This window comes from Micromys minutus (assembly GCF_963924665.1).
Source record: "Micromys minutus genome assembly, chromosome: 21".
In the NCBI taxonomy this organism is placed as follows: domain Eukaryota; kingdom Metazoa; phylum Chordata; class Mammalia; order Rodentia; family Muridae; genus Micromys; species Micromys minutus.
This window is the reverse complement of record NC_137956.1, coordinates 30,864,134-30,891,283: the sequence shown is the minus strand read 5'-3', so window position 1 is coordinate 30,891,283 and position 27,150 is coordinate 30,864,134. Positions and strand designations below refer to the sequence as shown.

The following is a 27,150-nucleotide window of genomic DNA, read 5'->3' as shown; positions in this document are numbered from 1 at the left end:
TGCTGATGACAGGTATAGAAGTTTCAAACTAATGAAAGTGAGGAAACAGGTTTTCTCTCTCTCTCTTTTATTAAGGAAAACTGAGAAAAACTCCCAAGAATAGGGGGCGCTTGAAATACTTGAAAATTTATTTCTTAATAACCAGAGTTTATTTACGAAGTGTCCCTTTACTGGGAGATCTTGCATCTGGTATTGTCTTCTAGTCTCTGGTGCATTCCCAGGCCCCTTCTCATTCTGAAACTCTGAGGACAGCATGCCCTGCAGGGACTGCCCGAGCTGGAGGCCACTGCTCCAGGTTCCCCTGGTCATGATTTTCTATTGCCAAAGTCTCTTTCCTAAACAAAGGCCCTTTAAGCCCAGGCCGCTGGTCTAGGAGGAGCGCTGACTTACAAGGTTCTTTCAGATAAATGCGGTTTGCAAATATTTCCCTCCATCTGTGTCTTGTTTTCCAGTCTCAAGACAGTGTCTTTCAAAGACTAGACGTTTCTGTTTTGACGACGTCTAGTTTATGTGTTCTTTTACAGAGCGTGCTCTTGGTGTTTTGTCTAAGAAATCTTTGCCTAACCCAAGGTCACAACAGTATTTCTCAGGGTTTCTCCTTGAGTTTAATTGCCTGGGACTTTTCATTTAGGTTTTGGTCTATTCTGTATACTTTTGCGTGCGGCTCTGGGGGTGGAGCAAATCTCCCAGAGTTCCTAGTTGAAGAGATTCTTCCTTCCAGCTCCCAGTTGCCTTTGTCCCACTGACAGCCAATTCCCTGTGTGATCTGTCTTTGGTCTGGATGTCTGATTTAAGACATATTACCATTGCCTTAACAGTTAGAATGTTATAATAAACTCAGCAGTCAAAAACCCTGAGAATGATGTATGATTATAGACCCAGTTACAGTTTCTGATTTTTGTTTGTGATAGTGTTAAATTTGTATACAACCTGGAGGAGTTTTTGTATTGTTTGGTGTACTAAGCCTGGGACTTTTAACTCGAGCTATGGAAGTGAGCCCTGAGCCTCATCCTCAGTCTTGAGAGCTAATGTCTTAGCTGACAGTGCTGAGCCTTTGAACCCATGAACACGCCGTCTCCACGCCGCCTCTCCATGTTTTAAGCCTGCGAGCACGCTCTGACTCTCCAATTAGTTACAGCTTTTTTTTTTTTTTTTAACCTTTCAATTGTTTTATACTTTCAGAAGCGTAGGTCTTTCATATACATTTTGTCAGAGTTCTGCTTACATCTGCATTGATGTTATGGTAAATGTCTTTAATTTCAGCTTTGGTTGTTTGCTGTTAGAATATATAAACATAAATGATTGCTAGTGAATTTTTAAAAGGAGTTTAAGATAGCTTGTGAAGGAATGGGTTTCATTGTGACATTTTAAACATATTAGTCATTATAAGTAATTTATTCTACTTCATTCCTTGCCCCCCGCCACTGCATTCCCTGTGCCTCCTGACCCCTCCACTATAATTGATTTCTCTTTATTAGTCACACGACCTGTTGGTTATTAGCTTTAGTGACTGTGAGATTCTTTTCCCTGGGACAATCAAGCTGTGGTAGAGGCAGTTTTATCTTTTCTTTTCCAATCCGAATGATTCTTACTTCTTTTTTTTTTTTTTGCCTTGAGTGACTAAGCCCCAGAACAGACATCCTTGCCTTGATCCTAAGTCTTCTGGCCTGAGTCTGATGGTGACTGTAGATTTCTTTGGTGGAGATGTTCTTTATCAGGCTAAGGAAGCTCCTCTCAATCAGCAATGGATGCTGATGTGGTCAAATGCCTTCTCTGGTCGATATAATCATGTGGCTTTAAAAGATGTTAATGTAGTAAATTATGTTTAATTTCCTTCTATGCCTTTTTAATTTTAATTACTTTTCTTTCATGTATATGTTGGGGTGGGGGTTGGGGCATGTGTTACAGCTTGTATGTGGAAGTCAGAGCACAACTTGGGGGATCCATTCTCTCTTCCCCCATATGAGTCCTGGAAATTAACTCATGTCATCATCATGGCAAGTACCTTCTTTAAAAAAAAATTAAAAAAAAAAGATTTTATTTTATATAAGTATACTGTAGCTCTCTTCAGACACACCAGAAGAGGGCATCAGATCCCATTACAGATGGTTGTGAACCACCATGTGGTTGCTGGGATTTGAAGTCAGGACCTCTGGAAGAGTAGTCAGTGCTCTTAACCACTGAATCATCTCTCCAGCCCAGCAAGTGACTTTATGCAGTGCACCATCTTGCTGGCCCTTTCCTTAATGTGTAAGAAATAAATGGTATGTGGTTATGATGAGTTGGATGATGAATTTTATATACCATTTGCTTCAGTTTGGAAGAATTTACAGAAATGTTTTACTTGTGTTCTTGAGTGATTTTAGACCATATTTTTTTATTATAATTTATTTGTCTAACTTTCATAAGGAAATAATGCTGGCCTTCTAGAAGAATGATTTAGAAATTTACCTTTCTTTTTAAATTTCTCTAGGAGAGTCTAAGCAAACCTCTTCTGACTTCTCTCTTATGTGTTCAGTAGAATTTACTGGCGAGCCCATCTGGACTACAAGCTTTCTGAGAAGCTTTTAAATTATAAATTAAAGATGTTTAATAGATAACCCATTGTTGAGCTGTCTCTTTATTCCTCAGTGGACTTCGGTAGTTTGTGATCATTTTTTTTTAATTTGATCAATTTATCAGAGTTTCTAAATTTATTGGCATAAGGCTTTTGATAATACTCTTTTATTATCTTCATAATCCTCATGGATTCTACAGTGACGCCCATACTGATCCTTTGTATCTTTTTCCCCTTCCTTTTCCTGGTCAGGCCCGGTTGGGTTTTCTGTGTATCGATTTTCTCAGAGCCAGCACTGGCGCCGTTGATTTCTCACATTTGGTTCCATTGATTTTCACTCAAAGCCATTCTTTCTGCTTCTGTACTTACTCTGAATTTAAGTTCCTCTTGTCCTCTTGTCCTCTTGTCCTCGGAGAGGGATGTCTTGCTGTCCTAGAGGCTAGTCTCCTCCTGGGCTCAGTGATACTTCTACCTCAGCCTCCCAAGAACCCGAGAGTGCAGGGACACAGCACAACACCCCACCTTGTTCTGATTGCCAGAAACGCAAGCAGATATTGTTGATTTGAGCCATCTTATCTCCCCCCCTTGGGATATTCATTTGGTACTAATATTCTCTGAATTACTCCTTTAGCTGTGTTCCGTAAATTGTAATATGCTATGTTTTCCTTCCTTCCTTCCTTCCTTCCTTCCTTCCTTCCTTCCTTCCTTCCTTCCTCATTGCTCCCCTTCAGCCCCTGAGATAGGGTCTCACTATGCAGACCCGTGGCTGAACTAGAACTCACTGGTAAACCAGACTGGCCTTCAGTTCACAAAGATATTTTTGCCTCTGCCTCCCAAGGTCTGTGTGGATTAAAAGTGTGTGCCACTGTGCCTGACTTGTGTTTTCATTTCTAGTCAGTTCAAACTCTAATTTCTTGTTAGCTTTCTTCTTTGACCCCTGAGTTATTTAGAAGTATCTTATTTCATTTTTCAAGAATTTGGGGATTTTTCAGAAATCTCTGTGTTCCCGCTCTTTAATTCCAGTGTGTCAGGGAACATACAGTCCATTATTTGAAGTCTTTATTGAGGCCTCTCTCTGTGCCGAGAAGATAGGCTGTCTTCATAGACATCCCCAGAGTCTGCTGTCACTGGATGGGATGCTCTGTGAGTTCTTTGAACACCACGCTGGTGAATAACGTCGTTCAGGTCTTCTGCTTCTTCACTGGTTTTCTGAATACTTAATTTGTCAGTTATTAAGAGAGAGAAGTGTTGCATGTCAGGTTGTAATTGTAAATTTCCTTATTTTCTCCCGGGCTTTTGCCTGGTGCAAATACTCTGCTGTTAAATGCATAGACTGTTTTGTCCTCTCGACAAATGGCCCTCTAGTCATATTAAAATGTCTTTCATCTTTCCTGCCTCTGTGCTCCCTGCGCTGCACCTTGGAACTGTGAGGACCTTGAGCTGGGCACTTCATGCATGCTATGGTGTGAGGAGCAGCTTACGGAAAACACACCAGCTTTCAGGGCTTCGTCTGTGGCCTGGAGTTTTGATCAGTCTTACTGGGTTCCAGGTAGTCAGATGTGTCAGAAATTTGCATGTGATCTTCTCTCTTCTAGCATGTTCTTCCTGTATAAATAATTCATTGAGTTTTTTTTTTTTTTTTTTAAGGCAGGTCTTGTGTGTGGCATGCTGGCTTTGAACCTACTGTGTAACCGAGGTTGAACTTGAGTTTCTGACCTTCCTGCCTCTGCCTCCTGAGTTCTAGGATAATATGCCTATAGGCTTTCTGGCATGATAGACAAGCACTTTACCACCCAGCTACATTCACAGCCTATTAAATGTCACTTTATTTGCAAGATCTTCCACGACCAAGACAACTACACTAGTATTTACCTACCCCTTGTCATTTCTGTCAGTAAATACTTTTTAGTAAATAGATGAATTATCAAACACTGAACAATGTATATGTAGGAACAGGCTCAATGGATTAGCTGCATTATCCTCTTTGTTTTCCTGATTCTTAGTAAAGAATACATACATAACTATGAAAAAATTTACATTTATGCACATTCTTTGTTGTTGCTGTCTTCCTTCTTCTTTCTCTCCTCCTACTCCTCCTTCTTAATATATGTATGTAGCTTTGGCTACCTTAGAACTCTCTATGTAGATCAAGATGACCTTGAACTCACAGAGATCTGCTTGCCTTTGTCTCCAGAGTGCTGGACAAAAGCCATGCGCCATCCCACCCAGCATGCACTTTCTAAAATAATTGCAGGTGCCATCTGTTGGAATATATGCCACACTTTAGGACAGACTAAGTTAAATACATGGAAATAAGTTTCTTTACTGCAGGTCTGATAAAACCCTTTACCATACGATGTGCATTAGGAGCACATTAGTAGAGTGTGTTAGGATTCCCCCAAAAGAACCATTTTTGGCACTTCTTTTTGGGCTGTGTTCCACGGAAAACATTCTTGCATAATACAGAGAGAGGAGAACACCTCCTGGTACAAGCTGTGGCTCAGTCAATGTTATTTCTTTTTATTGCCATGTAAGCTTCTTTAATGTTTTTCTAAGTAACTTTGAACATTTGCTTCTCAGGGAGAAACCAGTATTTCCCAGAATGACTTTTAGAGGTTGTGGTAACATTTCTTCACAGCAGAGACAGGGTAAACATGGCCATAAGATGACTTTAGAAGCTCAGATCAGTGAGACCGGACCTGACTCAGAGTCTTAGATTTTCTATGCGTTTTAATGGGATAGGGTTTTTATGTGATAAAACACCATAGCCAAAGCAAGCTGGGGAGGGAAGGTTTGTTTGGCTTATTCTTCCATATCACTGTCCACCACTGAAGGAAGTCAGGATAGGAAATTTCCACTGGGGCAGGAACCCAGAGGCAGGAGCTGATGCAGAGACCATGGAGGGGTGCTGCTTCCTTGCTTGTTCCTCATGGCTTCCTTCACCAGCCCGGGATGGTGGCTCCTCCCACGATGGGTTTGTTCTTTCATTGATCACTAATTTAGCAAGTGCAATCCAGGTCCTACCTAGAGCTGAATCCTATGGAGCCATTTTTTCTCCGATTGAGGCTCCCTCCTCTCTGATGACCCTAGCTTTTGTCACGTTGCCATAATACTAGCCAGGACACTTGGCATATGGCATTGCCCACCTAGGCCTCTCTAAGAATAGATAAGAGATGCCCAGACTAGCACATTCTACAACACAGATCCTCCCATTTTAAACAAGGCTTAAAACATTTCATCTGAGTATGGCTTTTAAAAGCATCACCCGCTTATAAAGAATGCTGTAATAATAATAAATCTCAATGGGGGTCTCTACCTTTGATCATTCAGTTCCCAGATAAAAGACACAAAACGTTTATGTTGATTATAAGACTTTTAATACACTAGAGCTGGGCACGTATCTACCCTCTAAGCTTTTATCATCTACTTCCCCATCAATAATCCTGAGTTACAACCTGCCATGTTTCATCTGAGCAGCTCTTAACTCCAATTGGCCGGTCCTCACAGCCATGTTTTCAAGATTACCCCATGGCATTTTCTCCTCTCTCCACCTCCTCCTCCTCCTCTGCTGGTCTCTGCCTCAGACCCCAAGTCCTAGAACCAAAACCCCAACCACCTCATGTCTGCCCACCTATAGGCTGTAGACATCTTTAGTCAACCAAAATAGTTTTAAGTTAAGGAGCAATGCTACTTAGCAATCACTTGGTTTGCGTGTTGATTCTCATGTCCCTGAGGCAACCAGGGCCAGTATTCAGCATTACAGTTCACAGCAACAGACCAAACCTCCACAGAGAACCTTAATCAAGGCCTGTCATATTTAGGCCTGAACATAACCAGTGCTCTGGGGTCCTGCTTCCCTGCTGGGTACCAACTGTGCTAAATCTGGGGGTAGATGGCTTCAGTCATCCAGTACCCCACCAATCTCAAAGTGCTCTGGATTTTGCTTTTTCTTGTCTCAGACTGAGGAAGGACAAAAGCATGGTGGCATGGTGATGAGCAATGATGGCAGTGACAGTGGGGGTGGGGTCATCATGGTAGTGATGATGTCATGGACCATTGCTGCTGAAAAACCCATGAATGTACACTTTACCTCTTATGCATGCTGTTGTGGTGGCCACTGTTACAGATGAAAAATACGGTCGAATGTTATCACTTGTATACGGAATGTCTGTCTTCCGTTAAGTGCTTTGGTCACTAGAAAGTGGTACTCTTTTTGGAGGTGGGAGCTTCTTGGAGGAAGCAGGTCACTGGAGGTGTGTCTTTGAAAGTTCTACCCAGTCTCTAGTCCCTCCCTTGCTCTTTGCTTTCTGTCCACCCCGAGACGAACAGTTTTGTCCTCCACATATCCTTGCCACTATGACACTTGGCCTCAGCACAGTCCTGTGATCGACAAAAGCCAAGGACTGTGAACTAAAAATCCCTGAGTAAATCCTTCCTCCCTTGAGCTGGTTTTCTCAGGCACTTGGTCAGTGTTGGTGAAACCGACCGATACATTGAGTTTCTGACAGCTAGCATTGGCCCAAACACCCAGAGGCCACCACACAATGCATAATCGGTTGGGCATGAGGCTTTTCTTCAATGTGACAAGCCAATTCTGGTGGCCCTAGGGAGTAAGAGTTGAACTCCCAGGGAGAAGGCACACAGCTGGATTGTCCGAATTCCATCCCACCCCTGGCCTGCCTTCCTTCCTGTGCTCTCCTCCCCGTGTCTGTGGTCATGTCTGTGCGCACACTCAGGAGGATGACTATGAGGTTCTACTCCCAGGCAAACGTGTTTCTTGTTTTATTTCAAGGACCTGCAGTAGGGGTTTCCTCACAGAACCTGGAGGATGGAGGCAGAAGGCCATTCCATCCCTCTCTGTGCAGCCCCTGGGCTTTGGATCAAGCCGCCTTTAAATTCTTTTCCAGGGGGCTCGAGACCCTCACTTCACAGCCCATGGGCAGAGCTGTGGACATCTCCTCTGTACTGTCTGTCTTCCCATTGACTGTGGGTTCTCTTCAGGGCTTCCTCCTGGCTGTCTGGATTCTCTCCTGGTCTCTTGGACCCTTCCTTGCTCTGGCTGGTGCCTATGTGAATCACTTCATTCCAGTACTGAATCAGGAAGCTCTGAACCTTAAGCAGAGTCTTGGAATTGTATGTTTGAGGCTTTCTGTTGTGAGGTGTATCTGTTTATCTATATCTGTATCATAAAATACACTATTGGAACTACATTGAAATGTATAGGTATGTGTTGCTCAGTATATATCCTTGGATATATTATCTAATATACATCACCCATTTCCAGAACCTTTTCACCCTCCCCACACTGATACCTGCTTAGCTATCTACACAGGGACTTCCTGTTCCACCCAATCATGGCATTCATCATTCTACTTCCTGTCTTGAGAACACTACATGCCCCATATATATGAGTGGTGTTGTACACTTGCCCATTCATAGATGAATTCTTCTACTTAGCATTGACTTTCCTTCCCTTTTAAAGGTGGCTAATACCACACTGCATTGTGTATCACTCCCTGGTGTCACGCCTTCTAATGATAGACACTTGTGCCTTCCCCTCTTGTGACCGATATGAAAAGAGCAGCTATAAATGTGGCCTGTAATTCTCTTTGGGTTCCTCTGTTCAGTCCCTTGTCTAAGCAATGTCCTGTCCCTGTTGATTCTGCTGGGCTAGTGCCTGAAGGCTGCTGAGCACATCAGGTCAGCCTCTTGCTCAACTGAGTGCAGATTGAGAAGCGACTTACCTGGAGCCACACCTGGTTAATGGCTGATCCAGGCCTCAGCCTCCTGACCCCACCAACTATGCTCTCCATCTTCTCATGCTGACTTCTGCTTTTGCACAAGCGTTAAGCATGCAGGACAGCTGTTGGCACACACCTCTGCCCCCTTACAGGAGAAGTAAGTGTTTCTGGGCCTCCCCTCCCCATCTGGCTCCAGGCTCACTCTGCTTGCCAGCCTCTGGGACATCCATTGCCACAAAACATCAAAGAGCCATTCTCCAAACCCTTCCTGCCTAGGAGCTCTGGGACCCAGGCTCATAACCTTGCTGTTCCTCTTCTCCTCAGCAAGGGCTCATTCTTTGTGAGGAGCAAAAGCCTAGCCGTCTCTCCTCTGGCACCCTCGGAAGCCAGGACATTTCCACCCTGGCTTCTGCCCAAAGCTAGACACAAGTGCTCTTGTTTTCTTCGGGGGCCTGGACCTGGCTTTTCCTTGAACATTTGAATCCATGTTCTTTCTGGAGAGCAGGAAGAGAGGACCTGGGAAGGGCAGGAAGGAACTTCCTGTGTATTGAGAGATTTTTTTTCTGGACTGGGGCTTTGACCCACTTATGCTCACCACCCCATGGCCAGCATTAGAGGGGGCACATCAAGTAGTACCTGCATAACTCTGAGAACCAAGTACCAGCAGAAAGGATGTAGGAGCTGGCTCCTGTAAGGAGAGCGCTCTACTTGCAAAGCCTGTCCCAGGCCATTGGAAGCATTTCTGCAGGAATGGCTCACATAGCCAGGAGAAAGGGTCAGGCACAGACCTGTTAGGCTGGATTCATCACCTGAGGCCAGTGGCCATACTTACTCCCACAGCAAAAGAGGGAAATCCCTCAAACCACTGTGTTTAGGAAAAAGAGGACAGGCTGACCCTTACTCTACTCCATCCTTGCTTGGAGGCACTACATCTCGATTCACAGACAGCAGGAGACTGTGTACCATGGTGGGCATAGCTTGAGCATAGAAGACCCCTCCCTCCATGGTAACACACCTCCTAAAAGTGCCATTCCCCCATGCCAACCATCCAAACAAATGAATCTATTGAGGCCACACCTGTTCAAACCACCACACCTGTCAAAGTTGTGCACTTAAAAATCACCAATTGATCTTTAAATTAATAGTCTCTAAAATTACAGCCATTAACTCCTGAATGTTTTCCTATCCCCCAGAACATTCATCTTTGAACAGCTACTCCTCATCTCCTCCCCCAGACCCCAAACTCTGCTCCCTGCCCCTGTGTAGTTACCTGTTCTCACACCTTGTATAGCGTCGGTGCTTGGAAGGTTCTCTGAGCTGCGGTAGACATTCAGCGTCTTCTCTTTGTGTGTAGCTGACATTCTGGTGTATGGACACAAGCCCTGCCCACTCTTTCATTGGTTCCTGGGACTGTCTCCCCTCGGATGACACTTGACTCTTGGGTGGAGAGTGTTGCTGGGACACTCAGCTGCTTGGTTCTCTGTAGACTTGACGTTTTTAGTTCTCCCAGCGGCACTGTTAGGGGCCACATGTTTAACATTGCATCCCACCCACATTGTAGGAGGGTCCCACAGACGGGGCGAGCTGTTCTGGGGGGAAGGATGGTGACATTTATTCTTGTTTCTAAGAAAAGGATGGAGGTGAGAACAAAGGAGAAATCAGCGACAGGGGATTAGGAACCTAGATGGTGGTGACTGTGTTTAGAGTCCTTAGCTGCTTAGGACTCCATTAAAAGGAAGCCACCAGGGACAGCCATACATCGTCTCTTCCCAGGCATACATGTCTGCCTACATGTATAGGGTCTGGGGAGAACATGATGAAGCCATTTTGGAGTGGGTGTTATAAGAACAGCTTTAAGCCCTCCACAGCCGAGGCGTCTGTCTCCCCCGCCCCCTTTACTACCTGCCTGCTATCAGAATTTGGACATGTTCTGTTTGCTTCTTGCTCATAGGTAGGTAGGCATAGGAACTAGATGCAAAGGTTGAGTTCAAGACCTACTCCATCGCTCGTTGGCACTGGCCTGAAGCTTACTGATCTCAGCCAGCCTCAGTTTCTTCACTTGTAATGGGCTTGGCCTCCCAGAGGGACTGTGAAATAGAATCCAGGTTGTGGGCCGGCGTTCTGTCTCTCCATTCTTCCCAGCTACCAGGGCCCCTCCCAGGCTCTGCTGTGTTCCCATGATGCTCCTGAATTCTGGTTATGCCACTGAGGCCTTTGCTGTCCTCTGCACCTCCTTCTCACGGGCTGTCAGTCTTCTCATCACTGACGGACACCTGAGAGAACAACTTAAAAGGAAGAAAGGTTTATTTCTGCTCACCATGGCAGAGGGTTTGCTTGATAGTTTGCCAGCACCATCACTTTGGGCCTGAGGTGAGGCTGAACATCACAGTAGCAGGAGCATAGAGCGTAGGAAGGTGTTTGCCAGGAAGCAAAGAGAGGGAGGGAGGCAGGGAGAAAGGGACCAGAGGCAAGAGTGCCTTCAAGAGCCTGTCCTCAATGACCTACTTTCTCTACCTAGGCCCTACTGCCTAAACTTTTTGCCACCTCCCAAAATAGAGGCACTAGCTGGGAGCCAAGCCTTCAGTGTATTTTAATATTCAAACCATAACATTCCCATCCCTGAGAGCAGCCTCTGAGGATGAGTGTCCCTGGTGCCTCTACAAACTCCGCAAAGTCGTGGAGTATCTTCCCAGAATGGGGAGGAGGGGGTACACACACCTACAATTTGCACACCAACCCAGGGGATCTTGGGCCTCATACACACCTACCCCGCAGTCTCCTCACTCTTGCCCCACAGCTGGAATAGCATGGTGTCATGAACAGGCATCCTGGGGGCTAGTAGCTGTGGAATATTACTTACCATTGTCCTTTGGCCGTATGTTGAGAAAGTTGGTGTCGTTACCAGAGGGAATCCTCCCCCCAGGGCCAGGAAGCCAGCTGGAGGCTCTGTAAAAATGTGGCTCCTTCCCTGGCCACAGTCCACAGTGGGGTGGCCTGGCTTTCACAGCCTTCCAGTGCTTTGCAGCTGAAAAAAAAAAAAAAAAAAAAACAAAAAACAAAAAACAAAAAACAAAAAAAACAAAAAACAAAACCAAAACAGGTCCTCTTTAGGGGACAGTGAGTGGTTGGTGCACCCAGCCAGGCTTCCGGGCACCCAACCTTTCCCTGTTACACAGCTGACCCAGAGAGGGAGCACAGTTCGGAGAGGAAGGAGCAAGCCTGTCATCTGTTGCTGTGCATGCTCTGTGAGGTGATGTGGCTTGATGCACATGGATTATATAGCTAAGGAGGCACAAGCTTCCCACCTAACTTGCCTGGAAAATAGGCTTGATTGTCCTCCCTCCCCATAGTAGGCCTGGGATTTGCAGAAAGAACAAACTCTAGATATGGTCTTTGGAGATATATCATCTCCAGAAACCAATCTATCATCCATCTATCTATCTGTCTGTCTGTCTGTCTGTCAACTTTTTATTGATTCTTTGTGAGTTTCACATCATACACTCCAGACCTGCTCATCTCCTTGTCCCCTCAAATCCACCCTTCACTCTTGCACCCATCCCCAGTAACACACACACACACACAGAGCACAGAAAACATCTCACTGTAGTGTGTCATCATCTGTAGTGTGTCACAGTGTGTCCCACAGTGTATCCCTCTGGCCACACATCTTGCAGATGCCCATAGCCATGAGTCATTGGTCTGGTTCAAGGTCTCTGGCTTCTGTGACATCATCAGTATTGGATCCTCACTGGGACTCCTCCCAGTTATCCTGCTGTTGCCCTGTGTCATGGAGATCTTGCAGGACTGGCTCTTTCACCCATGACAACCATTCACAGATGATATAGATTTTGGAATGGGTCAACGTGGAGCCCTGGAATTGGGCCCAGGTGGTATAGGAGCTTGGTCAGCTTGCTCATTCTCCCATATCCACTCCACCAGGTCAAGCCCTGCTCTGATTAGCTCACCCATCATGCTGCCATCGGCAGGAAGCAGGGTCAGCTCACCTAATCTCTGTGACCCCAGGGCCAGCTCTTCTGATTACCTCAGGGGAGGGCATCACCCATGCACACACACAGACACACACCTCACACATGGCAGAGGAGTGGCAGAGCCCACTCTTTCATTCTCACCCTTGAAATCACTGTCTTTATTCTGTACTCTAGAACTCTTGTGTGTCTTAATGCTTTCCCTTGAAGCTAAAAGGTCATGGCATTCCTTGCCTGAGTCATGGGATGCCCCTTGTGTTTCTGTACACCCTTTTGAGCCCACCTCGGAGCCCACCCCATCTGGGGGAAGACCAAGAGAACAGTGCCTGGCTCCTGATCTTTGCTACTTACTATGAAGTGCAGAGCCAAGCCAGGTTATGAGGCACAGGTCTGAGGAGCTGAAGGCACAGGCTGGAAGAAGACTGCAGAGGTGAGAGTGAGAGGCTCTCCACGAGGGAGACCTCCTCACAGGTCAGCCTCTGAGCCACAGTGGCTGGGACAACCGGAGAGGAGGGAATAATACGCTTCCAGGTTGAAAGTCATAGCTCCAGCATGTGTTTGGAAACTGGACACTAGTCTGGATCTAGGTGGCCAGACCCATATCGAGATAAATAAAGAGCAGGAAGAGGAGAGGAGGAATCAGTCTTGACAGATACATCAAAGGCCCAGGCTGGCTGTCCGCCCACCTGAGAATTGTGCAGTGCTAGCATGTGGAATTGATGCTTCGAGCAGCCTCCACGTGATCCCGTTGCACTGGTGTTTTCCATCTGGAGACTCTCTGGCCCCCATGCTGTCTGTACCACCACATACTGGCAGAACACCTCTTCCCCCAGTAAGTAAGGTCTCCTTACTTCTCCAGAGGCCTCCTACCTTCATGAAAACAGGCAGAGTTGCTTTTCTGAGAGCTTCAGCCTCCCCTAGGAAGGCCAAGTGAAAGGACACAGAAGGGGTCTGTGAGTCAAAGCAGAGGCTGTCACCTCCTCCTGGCTGCAGGGCCCATCTGGCGAAGAATAACTTTCAGCCATTTGTGTCTTCAGTTTTATATGCTAGTTCTTACTGGCATATTAGGTCGTATTAATTTTGATCATTCATAATTTTCTATAATTATTGTTTAAATGTTAATAGCATACATTGCATAAGATAATGGACCTTGTTATGACACATTAATGCATGTATACAATTACTCCCATGATTCTCTCTTCTCCCCATCTTTTTCTTTTCTTTTCAAATAGTTTCCTTTTTACGTGTGTGTGCGTGTGTGCATGTGTGTGTGCTTGTGTGTGTGAGTGTATGTGTGTGTGTGAGAGAGAGAGAGAGGGAGAGAGAGAGAGAGAGAGGGAGAGAGAGAGGGAGAGAGAGAAAGAGAGAGAGGGGGAGAGAGAGAAAGAGAGAGAGAGGGAGAGAGAGAGAAAGAGAGAGAGCAAGAAAGAGAAAGAGAGAGATAGGGTCTCTCTAAGCCTTTATCTCTTCTATTGACTGGGAGTTTGAGGCTTTATCTCCATTCTTCAGAAAGTTATGACATAGACCTATGAGTGAATGAACTTGTATTTATTTCTTCAGCATCAGGATATAATTAGGATCCAGAGCCTCTTCCCCAACAAAGTGAGGCCTTCAGGCTAAATACCTTTAACCATTACCAGAATAAGGAAGCACAAAACCAAAGTTAATAAGGCTCAGAGGGTTAGAGAATATACTGCCCTTGTGGAGGAGCTGAGTTAGGGTCCCAGGCCTCATGCTGAGGCATTCACAACAGCCTGTAACCAGACCCAGAGCATCTGATACCTGCTTATGGCCTCTCTGGGCACTGTATTCTTATGAACATACAGACACACACACACACACACACACACACACACACTTAAAGAACAAACTAATTTTAAAATTTAAACTCATGCTCCCCTCCTCTTCTCAACAACCATTTTTTTAAAAATACCATCATTGCTTTAGATTTGAGGGAGTTTTGTATTTGGGAAGAAGACCTTTCTTACTTCCGAGCCCTTCAGATATTGAACTTGCTGGTTAGGCCTCTTCAGCCTGTAACCAGCCACCATTTCCTGGCCCATCCCTCACTCCGGGGTCATCGTAGATTTTAGTTCTAAACCATCATGCACTCTCTTGCTTTGTATTTGTGCTGCTGTGATTTGAACCTAGTACCTCACACACGCCCGGCCAGTTCTCTGCCACTGAGCTATACCCCAGCACCCCCTCTCTTTCCTTAACCTTTCTTTTTTAACCTTGATTTTGAGGCGGGGTCCTGGTAAGTTGCTTGGTTCAATATAAATGTCTCATCCTCCTACCTCAGGCTCTTAAGTAGCGGAGAGAGCAGGCCCGACCACCAAGCCTGGCTTCCGCAGTCTTCAGATTGAGTGACAGGTTTTACTGCGTTCAGATGTTTGCTCTTCCATTTGCCTGCTTGTGGGGATCCAACTTTCTCTGCTGTGGATTTAGATTTCACTCTAATGACTTGTGTTCTCTAAGACTTTAGAAAGCATCGGGGAGTCCATGCAATGTCAAACATGAGCATTTCCCTTTACAGAGGGCTTTTGTGCCTGGCCTTGAAATCCCTCCCTATGTAGCCAAGAATGACCTTGAACTCCCGTTTCTTCTGCGTTTACCTCCCATGTGCTGGCATTATAGGTATGCTCTACTATGTCTAGATTCAGCGGAGTCTCTTTTATTTCCAGATCCATATTGAGCTTTAACTTTTGAATGATGTCTGTTTTTTTTTTTTTTTTTAAATAATAGAGACCTTCAAAGTCTGTGAATACATTAACTACAACATTGGTGTCATGATTTCTGATCTCGCATTCATCTCTTCCCATGCATGTGAGAAATCATACCGCTTTCGTATGTTTCGTTGCTTGCCACGAAGACTAGGGATTATTTAGGAGAAGGGGCAGAACTGGAGGAATCCAGCCTGGTCCCCAGATTTCTCACTCTGTGGCTTTCCTTGCCACCTGCCCGTCAGCGATTCTACACGAGAATCTCTCACCTCTTTTCTTCTCATGTCAGCACATGTCACAGTCTGATCCCCATAAGCTCTGTCTTCATTGTCTTCTTTACCTCGGTTGCTCAGCTCAGGCCTCAGCAGCATCCTCGGTGCCACCGTGTCTGAGAAGGTTTTCAGCATTTGGTCACTTCTCTTCCCAGCGTGGTCCAATCTGTCTTGTCTAGATTACCATGAGGCTCTTAACTAGTTCTCTGCTTCCACTGATAGCTTTCCTTCTGGCCCCCAGCATTGGACTAGCCTTTGCACAATGTCCTGGATGCTTTCATTCTTTGCCTACGTTCTCCACTGGGCCTTACCATGCTCAGGAGGAGGAAGGACATAAGGCAACAGACTCTGATGACCTGCCTGTCACCCTTGGACCGTAAGGTACTGGCCACACCACTACCTCAGAATTTTGGGGGTATCCCCTTCTGCAGGAACGTTGCTCCCCAGGTCACGAAACTCTGATTCCTTCTGCTCTTAGTCATTGCTCAAAAGTCATCACTGAGAGGTAGCTTCTTGACCTGCCCAGAACGACAATGAAATCTGCAGTCGCCCTTCTGATCAAGCCTTACACTATGTATTTATCTCTAGTAAGGTTATATCAACCATTCAGTGCCTTTGCCACTAGGTTTTGGCCTCATTTGCCCTGCAACCAAAGGACCTACAACCTGCCTAGCATGTAGTAGGCACTTGGGTATTTCTTAAATGAATACACCAAGTTGCTTAGCTGCCTGTTCTTTTAATTATTCAAATATAATATGGGTATTAGGTCTTTGGGGTTAGGTCTCAACTAGTGGGCATCAGGGGTCTGTGCAGTGGGGGTGTTGAGCATGGCTGGGGGTTGTAAGTGCCTCCTCAACTATACTTGATTCTGCACTAGATGACTCTTCCTGCCATTTCCATCCTATGATGGAAACCTTGATTTCAGAAGGCGACTCCTTCCCCAAGGTCTGCATTTGTCTGTCCATACACATAGGGCTTAAAGAGGCCTTTCTAAACCAGCCTGGTTTCTTTGGAGCTACCCCCACCTGAGAGAGCTTCAAAGTGAAGGCTCTGTTTCCACACGTGTGCAGGAGGAACTGGAGGCAGAGAGTCAAGCTTACCCCGCAGAGAACTCAATCCAAACCCAGCTCTGAGGTTTCCCAGAGGGACTTGTGAAAGTTGATCCCTCTGACTTCATGAGGCTTGTCCTTGGGCCACAGAATTGAGGTCCAGTGAGGAAGGAGGTTGAAATGAGCCAGGAAGAGCCTTACACTGAGGCAGGTCCTCCTGTGAGGACAGCTGGGTCTGAGCCAGCCACAGTGGGTGCAGCAGCAGCAGCAGCAGCAGCTTGAGGTTCTATAGTCTGTAGTCACTCCAGTAGGTGCGGGGACAGTCCCTGAATGACCTCATTCCTCTCCAGTTCTGGACACAGCTGGGCAGGAGGAGTTCAGTGCCATGCGGGAACAATACATGCGCACGGGGGATGGCTTCCTCATCGTCTACTCTGTCACTGACAAGGCCAGCTTCGAGCATGTGGACCGCTTCCACCAGCTCATTCTACGTGTCAAGGACAGGTGAGGGCAGCAAACAGGGCCTCCTTACTCTCCTTGGCTTATGAAAGCTCCCTCTTCCCTCTCCCTCCTCCCCCTGCTCCTTCCTCTCTTCCTTCTCCTCTTCCTCCCTCCCTCTCCTTTTCTTTCCCTCCCCCTACAGATTTCTCTGTTATTTCCTCTAAGGCAGCAGTTCTCAATCTGTTGGTGACATCCCTTTGGGGGTGTCTATCAGATAGTTACATTACAATTCGTAACAGCAAAATTACAGTTACAAAGTAGCAACAAAGTAATTTTTTGGTTGGGGGTGTTTCCACAACATGAGGAACTGCATTAAAGGGTTAATTAGGAAGGTTGAGAACCACTGCTTTAAGGTCTCCCCTGACTCTTGCTTCCTAAGCTGCTCCCAAGTCACCAAGCCTTATGCCCCTCCCATTTTCATAAACACCCTCAATCAAGTAAGTAATCATTAGTAACATCCCTGTTTCTAACTTCAATTTAACCAAATTGCATTACAAAAAGTAAATTTCCTCTCCAGAACACATTGGAATTGATTCAATTGCATTTGACTGCAAGGTTTTACAAGTCCCTTATAAAAGGCTTTTTTTCCCCTCCATACTCTATAACCTAATCAAATCACCTAGTGTCTGGTTTAAGCCCGTCTAATACTGGCAGTCTAAGAAGCAATGCAAAAAGAAAATGTAAATGAAGGAAAAGAGCAAGTTTTGACTGAATGCCAATAAAGATGGAGAAACCCAGGCAATGACCGTTCTGCAGGAAGAAGGGCTCATAACATTGCCTGGCAGGGCAACACAGACACGCAGAGCTACAACTGATCAATGTACATTCAGCCCATGAATATATGGACCTCTAAAGAGACACCCTAAGTGCTCCAGGAGTGGGGAAGTCTTAATTTACTTGCTAATCAAAGAAATTAAAAAGTAGCATTTTTAATTTCATTTTTTTTAATGTGAAAATATTCAATGTTACCCCAAATGCCTGTTTTGTTTCGTTCAAAAGTCGGGAAGATGCTGATGGGGCGTGCCCTGCCATCCTGCACTTCTGGGAGCCTCTCTTCTGGGATCCATTCTCGTTTTGCTGCTGCCATTCATGTGCAGTGCCAGCCCCGTCCCTGCTGCTCTTCACAAGGCCTGGCCGAGGGCCCGGCATGGTTGTGTATCAGAGCCTTAGAGAACTGAGAGTCTGGGTAGCCAGGTCCTACACCAACAGCCTCAGGCCAGCTAGCCTTGCAGCAGACCCCGGACTCCTTGTGTCTGAGCCCCTGTCTCCTGGAAAAGAGGAGGCCCACTGGGGAATTGCTGTGGGGGTAGGCTGACCCAGAGTCTGGTGGGCATCACCTGCTGGGATAGGAGGATGAATCTCACTGTTATGATCTGAATTCTCCTGTTTCCTAGGGAGTCATTCCCAATGATCCTTGTGGCCAACAAGGTGGATTTGATGCACCTAAGGAAAATCACCAGGGACCAAGGAAAAGAAATGGCGACCAAATACAATGTAAGTGGACATACGTGCATGCGTGTTTGGGCCCCAGGGCTCTGTGTGAAAGTCCAGATGCCCTTCCTCCTGCAGTGCTGGTCTTTGGAAATAGGACTCAGGCCTCCTCCTGAGCAGCGAGACTCCACAGAGAGGCCACAGGGCACAGTGTTGGGGGTATTATTTGAAACCAGCAGAGAAAACACCCTCTGCAGCCATAAGAGGCTCTGGGGTAGAGGTGTGAACAGCTGCCTTCATATTGGCCTGGTAGCTGTGGTATTCAGCATCTTCCTGGCTGAGGGCTGATCTGCCTGAGGAAGCACATAACCAGCACCCGGCTGTCCAGAGGTGATAGCTCTTCCTGCTCATGAGCTAGCACCTAGTTATGCTGAGCTGCCATGGGCTCTGTTCACTGAGGACTCCCGCCTGCAGGTCCAGCAGTGTGCTGGGAAAGCAAGCATATCAAGTCCTCTACCCTTACAACCATAGGCGCCATTGTCCCTACTTGGTAAACATTGGCACTGAGGTTGTTTCATTTATAGCCTATCATAGTACTTTAGCTTTCTCAGTTCATTGTAACGCTCTTGCCTTCTCCATAGTGCTGGGTTAGGTCTCTGCTCCCAACCCCCATATTGGCACAGTGCACTGGCCTCCGTGGACCCTGCCTATCATCTGGAAAGTCAGCTGCAAGGTAGCCCTATCTCTACCCAGTGGACTACACAAAGAAAGGCATGCTGGGAGCTAGTTTTGTCTGTCTGTCTTCTGTATTAATTCCTTTATTAATTCCATTATCCTAGGTCCTGGAGAGCAATGGTTCCCTATCTTTAGGTGCTTACGCTTAGTAATGGAGACAGGCAATAACCAAGATAAATAGCAGTTTGTCTGCAGGTGACAGATCCTACGGAAACAAACAAATCGGGAAAGGGGGAGGGGCGTCAGGATTGGGAACCGGAAGTATCTTTTTAAATAGGGTGGGCTGGGTCTATTTCCGCAGGGACTTAAGGAGACAGAGGAATGGCCAGACAGGTATCTGGGAAAAGAACATTCTAGTAAAGGATTATGATCTGTGAGCCCCATGGTTGGAGTTTGCGGGCTGGCAACCGAGCGGCGGTGACTGATCGGGTACATGGGAGTGAATCATGAGAAGTGTAGTCAGCGAGGTGACTTAAGCAGTTATGGCTCCTATGGAGGTTGAGAAGGATGGCCACTGGAGGGTTTAAGAGAGATGTAACTTGTAGCTGAGCAGCTTCTCTCCTGAGATATGTTGACAATAGTCCACTGGGAAAAGAGAAGAACAGAGAGTTACGCAGGGGCTGCCCCAGTGCCCCACCAGAGGCTGAGAAGCACTCGAGGGTAGCAAGATTTGGGCTGAACATCTTAGAACCAACAGCATTTGCTCACAGATCTGGATATGGGGCCAGAGAAAGAAAGGTGGGTCAGCCGACTACTGTGTTTGCAGACCCCTAGATGCTGAGGATGGCCGAACTCCCGGGACGGTGGGATGTCAAGGGGATCTGACTGTGGATGGTTTCCTGTCTCTCTTCTGCATGTACACAGGGCTGCACAGTGTCCTGAGCCATAGGTAGGGTTCTACCTGGTTCTTACCAGGAATGCCCGCCATGCACAGGCATGGTGTCTGGCTCACAAAACGCTCCAAAGCTGACCTACCACTGTGTGTCCTGGGAAAATCTTCCTGCTGACTGCCCTAACTCCTTAGCTTGCTCTGCCACCCTTCCCATGAATTTAAGGAATGGATGAAGTACCTTCTTCACCATACTTATCTTTTTTAAATGTATTAGAATAAAAGGCACTAATTTTATGACCAGGAAAAATAAGTTATGGGAAGTTGCAAAGTCACTCAGTCTAACCTCTGCCAGCTTACTTCACATCCAGGAGGCCAGGGCATGTTTTCCTGAACTCTCAAGCCCTGTGTGTGGAGGGATGATATCCTAGTTCTCTGGGATACACCCGTTGTAGAAACTAGAATTGTCTTATTCTCCCCAAGCCTTTGTTCCACTCTGCTGGTCCAAGTCTTGGTGGGGACATAGCTCATGGGGTCCCATTTGCCACAGCTTCCATGTGCCACTCCCTAAGGCGAGAGACTGTCATCAAAGCATCATCCTTGGGGAAAGCTTCCAGGCTTCTAGAGTAAACTAGAGTGGGCTGGGCTGGAGAGCTGGTCGTAAGAGATCAGGGTGACCCAGGTCCAGAGTCCTTCTCAGTTCACACCTCCTCAGCCTCCCCCACTGAAGTTCACTTCGGAGGAGTTCAGGGAAAAGGTCAGAGACCACCCCCAAAAGAAACATGAAGAAGGCTAGGTATGAGAGAACTTGGTGTGAGAAGCAGAGCACTTTGCTCTAGAGTAGAAAAAGACTGGATTCTATTTTAGGGAGCTATTAAGTATCTCTGTGACTAGGGAACAAGAGGGAGTTCGAGAAGCCATCAGCCAAACTCTCTAGCCTTACAAGGCAAGAAGCTATACAGCTTTGGGGGGGGGGTGTTCTGTCAGATACTTGGAACCTCTTGAGTTTTGTTTTGGTTTTGTTTCTGAGACAAGAGTTTTCCTGTGCAGCTCTGTCTGTCTTGGTATTATCTCTGTAGACCAGGCTAGCCTCGAACTCACAGAGTTCCACGTACCCTTGCCTCCTGAGTTCTGGGATTAAAGGTGTGAGCCACCACCCAGCTTAAAGTGTGCGTTTTTAAAGGCGGAAGAGGGCTCTGTGGGTCACGGTGCCAGGTTGACCAAGCTGAGCTTTGTTTTCCAGATCCCATATATAGAAACCAGTGCCAAGGACCCGCCTCTCAACGTGGACAAAACCTTCCATGACCTAGTTAGAGTAATTAGGTAAGCATTGTACTCAGTTGTGCCCTCCCTGGCTATCCCCTCTCTGGTGGAAAGGGGGAGCCAGGCTACAACAGGAACAGGTGAGGAACAGAACTCCTGAGAGACTGGGTGATTCCTAGCCTACTTTGCCATTTCCTGTGACTTTTTGCACCCCCTCACCCTGCCTTTACCCTCCTACCTCTACACTGCCCCCAGGTATAATGGGGGGGGGGCTGCAGGCATACTGTGGAGATCAGTTATCCTAGTACCTCAGAACCCTAAGCTTTCAACATATCCAACATGACAAAGAGGCAAGCCCCTCTTTCTACCATTGCCCTTGATATTAGAGACCCCAAGGCAGCACCCCAAAAAAGCCAAGTATGGTCCCTAGACTCAAATTCCAGAGCCACTATGTGTGTCTTCCAAGACCCACAACCTGTGGATCTTCAAGTGCCAGCAGCTTTGAGAACAGACTCATGGATATTCGTTTCTTTAAAACCGTATTCACTTCCCTTTGAACGATGGAAGCTGAATCCTGGCTCTGCCCCTACCAGATCCAGTCCAATTTCTAAGCCTTTAACATCCCCAACAGTTAAAGCCCTGTCTTCAGTACCTTACACGGTGACTCAGAGGCTGTTGGTAAGCTATGAATCAGACCTGAGCCTGTAATGGTGCCCCTTGTTTACCACCTCTTGGTCCCCGGCCATGTGCACACCTCTGCACACACCCACACATGCTCCACGGCCTGAGTTCATCCTCACTTCCCTGCCCAGACCTCACGTCACACTTGTGTTGGCAGTTGTCGGACTTCCCAAGCTGCCGTGTCTCTTATGGAACTGTAGCAGCCAAAGCAACCTTTGGGACTAGGAAATGTTAACAGGAAAAGTGTAAAAGCTCTGGCACCCAGTTGGCCAGTTATTTTATCTAAAATACGAAAAAGAAAAATGAGCCCAAGCACCAGCTCCATTATAGGGCACGGCAGGCTTACGGTCTGAACTCAGTCTAGTCACCGATAGACGGCAGGGGACTCTCATTTTCCCTTCCTCTCTCTTTCCCTCTCAAACTAAGAAAAGCCACATAGCCTGGGCTCCTTGGGTGGCCGGGACAGCAGTACTCTCAAGTTCTCCCTCCAGCCTAGGGCTGTCAGAGACTCGGGAGTCACAGAGAGGACAGAGGGGGAGTCACAGTACAAAGGAAGCAAAAAAAAAAAAAAAAGAAAGAAAGAAAGAAAAAAGAAAGAAAGAAAAAGAAAAGGCTTGCTTTGACGTTGTCTTTACTTTCTTCATTCAATAGGCAACAGGTTCCAGAGAAAAACCAGAAGAAGAAAAAGAAGACAAAATGGCGAGGAGACAGAGCCACCGGCACTCACAAACTGCAGTGTGTCATCTTGTGACAGCCTGAAGCCCTGGGCATAGCAACCGTGAACTGCCAGCCCCTGGGACCAGCCACTGCCTAACTGCACTGAGAACCATTTCTAACCACAGCCCTTGGCTCTGGACTGGGCACAGGAAGGGAACGAGGGAGGAGGGGCAGGAGCAGGCAGGGGCTGGCTTTGCTGCCTCTCCCGGGAGACAGGGCGACAGTTTCCAAACCCTTCTGTGTTGATTGAGCCCAGTTCCCAGTCTCTTGGTGGGCTTGTTGTTTTTTTTAACTCCATAGGGCTGGTTTGCTGTGGAAATGCTTATCCACATACAACGCACCAGACAAGCCATGAGCAAGCTTCCTCCCTGACCCTGTCCCCAGTGTCTGAGCTCTTGTGTCTTTTGTAGATTTTTAAATTATTTGAGTAATGGTTATTTTATTAAAGAGGTCTGTGCCCATTGCCTGGCAAAGCCCCAAGTCTTTGGCAGACCTCTGATAAATGTCTGGAACAGGGCTGTTGTCTTCTAAAGTGAGTGTTCTAGCAGCGCCAAACCCCATCTAGGATGAAAGACAGGCAGTGAGTGGAAAGCAGAAGTGGGTGGATTCTTATCCGAAGCCTGAAGTCAAACCCAGGAAGCAAACTGACTGCAGAGACTGGAGGGGAGGAGATAGATTTACCTGGAGGGCTTTGGTATGGTTGAAATGCCAGAGATTAGAAAATAACCCCCCCCCCCCGCGTGGCCATTTAACCCCAACTGAAGTGAGAGTTAGCTGGGACCGGTTCACCCCTGGAGGGGATTTCCTTACCCCTGAGAGTGTGGGGAGGCCAGTGACTGGCTTTGAAAACATACTAATTTGCTTTCCAGGCAGTGGGTAAATTCTGTGTTCAGACGTGGACAGGGGCCCTTGGCTTCTCAAAAGTGCCCCTGTTTGCTCTCATCCTGTGTGTTGCAGTGTCTCTGACACAAACACAGGGCCATGTTCAAGGAGGTGAATAAGCGACACTATCCAGAAAGCGCAGAACATTAAGCGCTGTTATCGCGGAAGCAGCAGGACCTGAAGCCATGGCCACCCGAGTCAGCTGACCTGAGTCCAGCCAATGAGCAAACCCCCTTCTAGCACGATCGGTTTGGCTGCCTTTTGGTCCACACTTTCTTTGCTCTCTTAGGTCAAAGGGGAACAAGAGATGATGACTTGGTCCACACACTTGCTTCAACAGGGACGCCTCCCGCCACGACGCACCCCTCCCTCTCTGGTGCTGTTAGTGGGGTAGAGATTGCCTTTGTCCAGCTAAGATCTGTATGGAGGGACAGCAAGAACGAAGTACATCCTGTAGGGAGGTCAGAAGCGGAGGTGGCATTAGTGAGCTCACTTTGCCAGCTCGCCTCGCAAAACAGAGGCTCCCTCCCCACCAGGTGGCTGGGCCAACGTGGACGAAGGAAATAGGGCACCAAGGGGATGTCCAGCCTCGTGATTTTTTCCAATCCAGAAACTCCTAAATTGTTCTTGTGCAGGGTCATCAGGACAGAAGGCCCCATTCAAGGGACAATTCTGCTGCAGAAGGAAATGATCGCGACTTTGGACAGCTAGAGAACAAACTTCCTACTTAACCAAAATGCCACCCTGCCCCGATTTTCTTTTCTGTTCCTGAAGAGGATACCAGAGAACATGGCAGATGAGGTATCTCACCATTTCTCAGATCCTGTAATACTTAGGAATATTTTCAACACTAAAAGAACCAGGCTTTCTCCAGCCTTGGGCTCCCTAAGCCACACCCATAGCAGCTGCAGCCTAGAGAGGATAGATGGAAGAAAGGTCAGGATGCTCTACACTCAGGGTAGCAGCCACTGCCAGAGAAGCCGTGTTCTGCCACCTGCTATGGCACACCCCTGCTTCTGTGGCCCAGCACCTCCACTGTGCGGAGTGGGGACTCTCCCCGGAAGCAGAACAGCTGCCTGGACCAAAGCCCCAACTCACACGGCTAACCAGAGGGAGGTTCCCAGCATCCCTGCCCCTCTCAGAAGAAGCAGTGCATTGAGTCCATCATCCAGGGCATCCATTCTAAACTGCCCACATCCTAGACTGACTCCACACGCAGATGGACAGACTGGCAGACATCCGCTCTTCTGCAGTCTCTGGTTCATGGCTTTCATCTTCCACAATTCAATTTCCCCCCATGTGTGACATGGGTAGATGACACTCCAGAGTTAGAAATGAGCCCTCTGACAGCGTTTCCAGGGAGGCAGAGTAAGGTATGCTTAATGCATCTCCATCACCAGCTGACAGGGGGGCGTCGGGAAGCCTGGTTGGCCATGACACCGTATGACCGAGGACCCTTTGCGTCTGTACTGAGCTACCATTCTGAGGTTCCCTCTAGTTTTTCAGAAACTTGTGTTTCCATCACATCTGTTGGACCCCTGCGGTTCCCTCTCCTCTGCCTCTCCTGTGTGCTGATTTTCCTCCATTGCTCTGCCAACTCTCTATAGGTTCATTTTCTCCCCCAGCCATCTCCCTCCCCCAGTATAGGGCTATGCTATGGCTTTCTCCTTTCTAAGCACCTTGCCACACAGGGAACAGCTGGATGTTTCCTTAGGACTTCTCCACCTCCCCATAGCTCTTGCTGTGGAGTACCTGTTTGGTTTAGTGTGGCCTGTCTTGGCTGCCAGGAGATATGACCGACACTGACCATGCCAGCTCTAATCCCAAGGCCCCTCAGACCTACCACACTAAGTCCAGAGCCACAGAGGGGTCCCTTCTTTTAGCAACCCACCTGCTTGGAGACTCCACATTGGGTTGGGCTTACCTAGAATGCCAGATACTTGAAACACTGAGCCCTTTGCGTGACAGTATTAGCAGGTGGCCGATGTCATGGGATGAGAGAGAGAGAGAGAGATGCCCAGACATCTTGTTGATGCTTGAGCCTTTTATGTCCTTTTTATCAAGTCTTTGTGTATCTCTACTTATTAATAAAGAAACAAGCAAAGATCCTGTCTTAGTTCCTCTTCCTCAAACGCTCCTAGTTTTTCAAGGTTTTTAGTTCTTCACTGAAACATGGACTTAGCCAAACCTAAGGTAAAGAGAGCATATTGGTGGCCATGAAGGTATCTTTTCCTGCAGGAGCCTGTAAAGAGAATATCTCCTGGCTGTATGAATGTAGCACCTGTCAATAATAAATCTGATGGCCTATGCCGTGACAGGAAATAGGAGATGGGACGTCCAGGACACAGAAGGATTCTGGGGGAAATGACAGGTGGGAGTTTCGCCAGGGAAGATGTGATGAGATGGTCACGTGACAGGATGTAGATTAGAACAAATGGGTTATTTTAAGTTATAGCTAGTCAGAGAAGAGCCTAGCTATATGGCCAAGGTATTTGTAATGTATCTTGAATCTGAGTTTTATTTGCGGGAGCATGGGACTGGGAGGAAGAACCAGACCCTTTTTTTTTTCTTTTGCTACAAAAGCCCACTTCCTCAGCAGAAACTATTTTCTTTAAAAGTCCCATGTTTTTAAGATTTATTTATTTTATGTATGTAAATACAATGTGGCTCTCTTCAGACGCATCAGAAGAGGGAATCAGATCTCATTACAGATGGTTGTGAGCCACCATGTAGTTGCTGGGAATTGAACTCAGGACCTCTGGAAGAACAGACAGTGCTCTTAACCCCTGAGCCATCTCTCCAGCCTGTGCAACCAACATTCTACCAATGGAACCACCTTCCATCTCCAGGAGGACTGTTTGAAGAGTCCACTTTGATTCCCTTCGAAGAGGCCGTGGATAAAAGGACCCTGGGTCACAGACATCAAGATTGTCATTACCCTGCAACTTGCTGACATGACCTGGGCCCTGTCACACATTTCTCAGTCAGAATCTTCATTTCAACAAGAGCTCAGTGATTTCTTAGCAGCACTCAGCCCAGGTTTGCTCCCTTTTGAGCCAATCTCCCCATAGCCATTCAACCTGCACTGCCTCTCAACCTGTGGGTTTCAACCTCTGGGGATCAATGACCCTTTCATAGGGGGTCACCAAAGACTAACAGGAAATATATTTACATTGTGCTTTATCACAGTAGCAAAATTACAGTTGTGGAGTAGCAACAACATTCATTTTATGGTTGGGGGTCACCACAACACGAGGAACTGTATTAAAGGGTCACAGCATTAGGAAGGTTGGGAACCGCCACCTTAGAGGAAGGCTCAGCTGCGAACAGCTGCAAGAATCTGCCTAGCAACACCACGCACTCAGAGCTGCTGTCCCAGAGGCACCACAGGAGCCCATCCAGTATAGGAAGATTTTGCACAAAAGACAAATGGGCTCCCAGGCGTGCTGTTGTTTTGTTTTGCTTTTCAACTCTTGGGTTTTTCTTTAAGTGTAAGCAGTAACAAGCTGTGACGGAGTATCCCTTTAATCCCTGCACTCAATCCCAGGCACAAGCACGCAGAATACCAGTAAGTCTAGAAGCCAGCCTGGTCTATGCAGTGAGTCCTGGGCTACACAGTAAGACCCTGTCTCAAAGATAAATCAATAAATCAGCCAGTGATCTTTCATGTCGAGGGAAATCTCACCACCCATTGTCCAAGCTAGGAATTCTTCAGGCATTTAAATAAAAGGTAGACGATTGTATGCAATGAGGGATGCTCGCATTTCCAGGATTTCCCCCATT

The 27,150-nt window shown here is 47.0% G+C and overlaps 1 protein-coding gene across 1 annotated transcript in view; it reads left to right on the top strand.

Moving 5' to 3' along the window:
• MRAS (muscle RAS oncogene homolog) overlaps positions 1-25,405 on the top strand; it is a 50,673-nt gene extending 25,268 nt beyond the window's left edge. Inside the window, exons 3-6 of the mRNA XM_080934789.1 lie at positions 16,679-16,832; positions 18,224-18,323; positions 21,068-21,147; positions 22,420-25,405. Of these exons, the coding sequence (XP_080790915.1) occupies positions 16,679-16,832; positions 18,224-18,323; positions 21,068-21,147; positions 22,420-22,519 (434 nt within the window). The 3' untranslated portion in view covers positions 22,520-25,405. The remainder of the gene's footprint in view (positions 1-16,678; positions 16,833-18,223; positions 18,324-21,067; positions 21,148-22,419) is intronic.
• Positions 25,406-27,150: the final 1,745 nt, after the last annotated feature.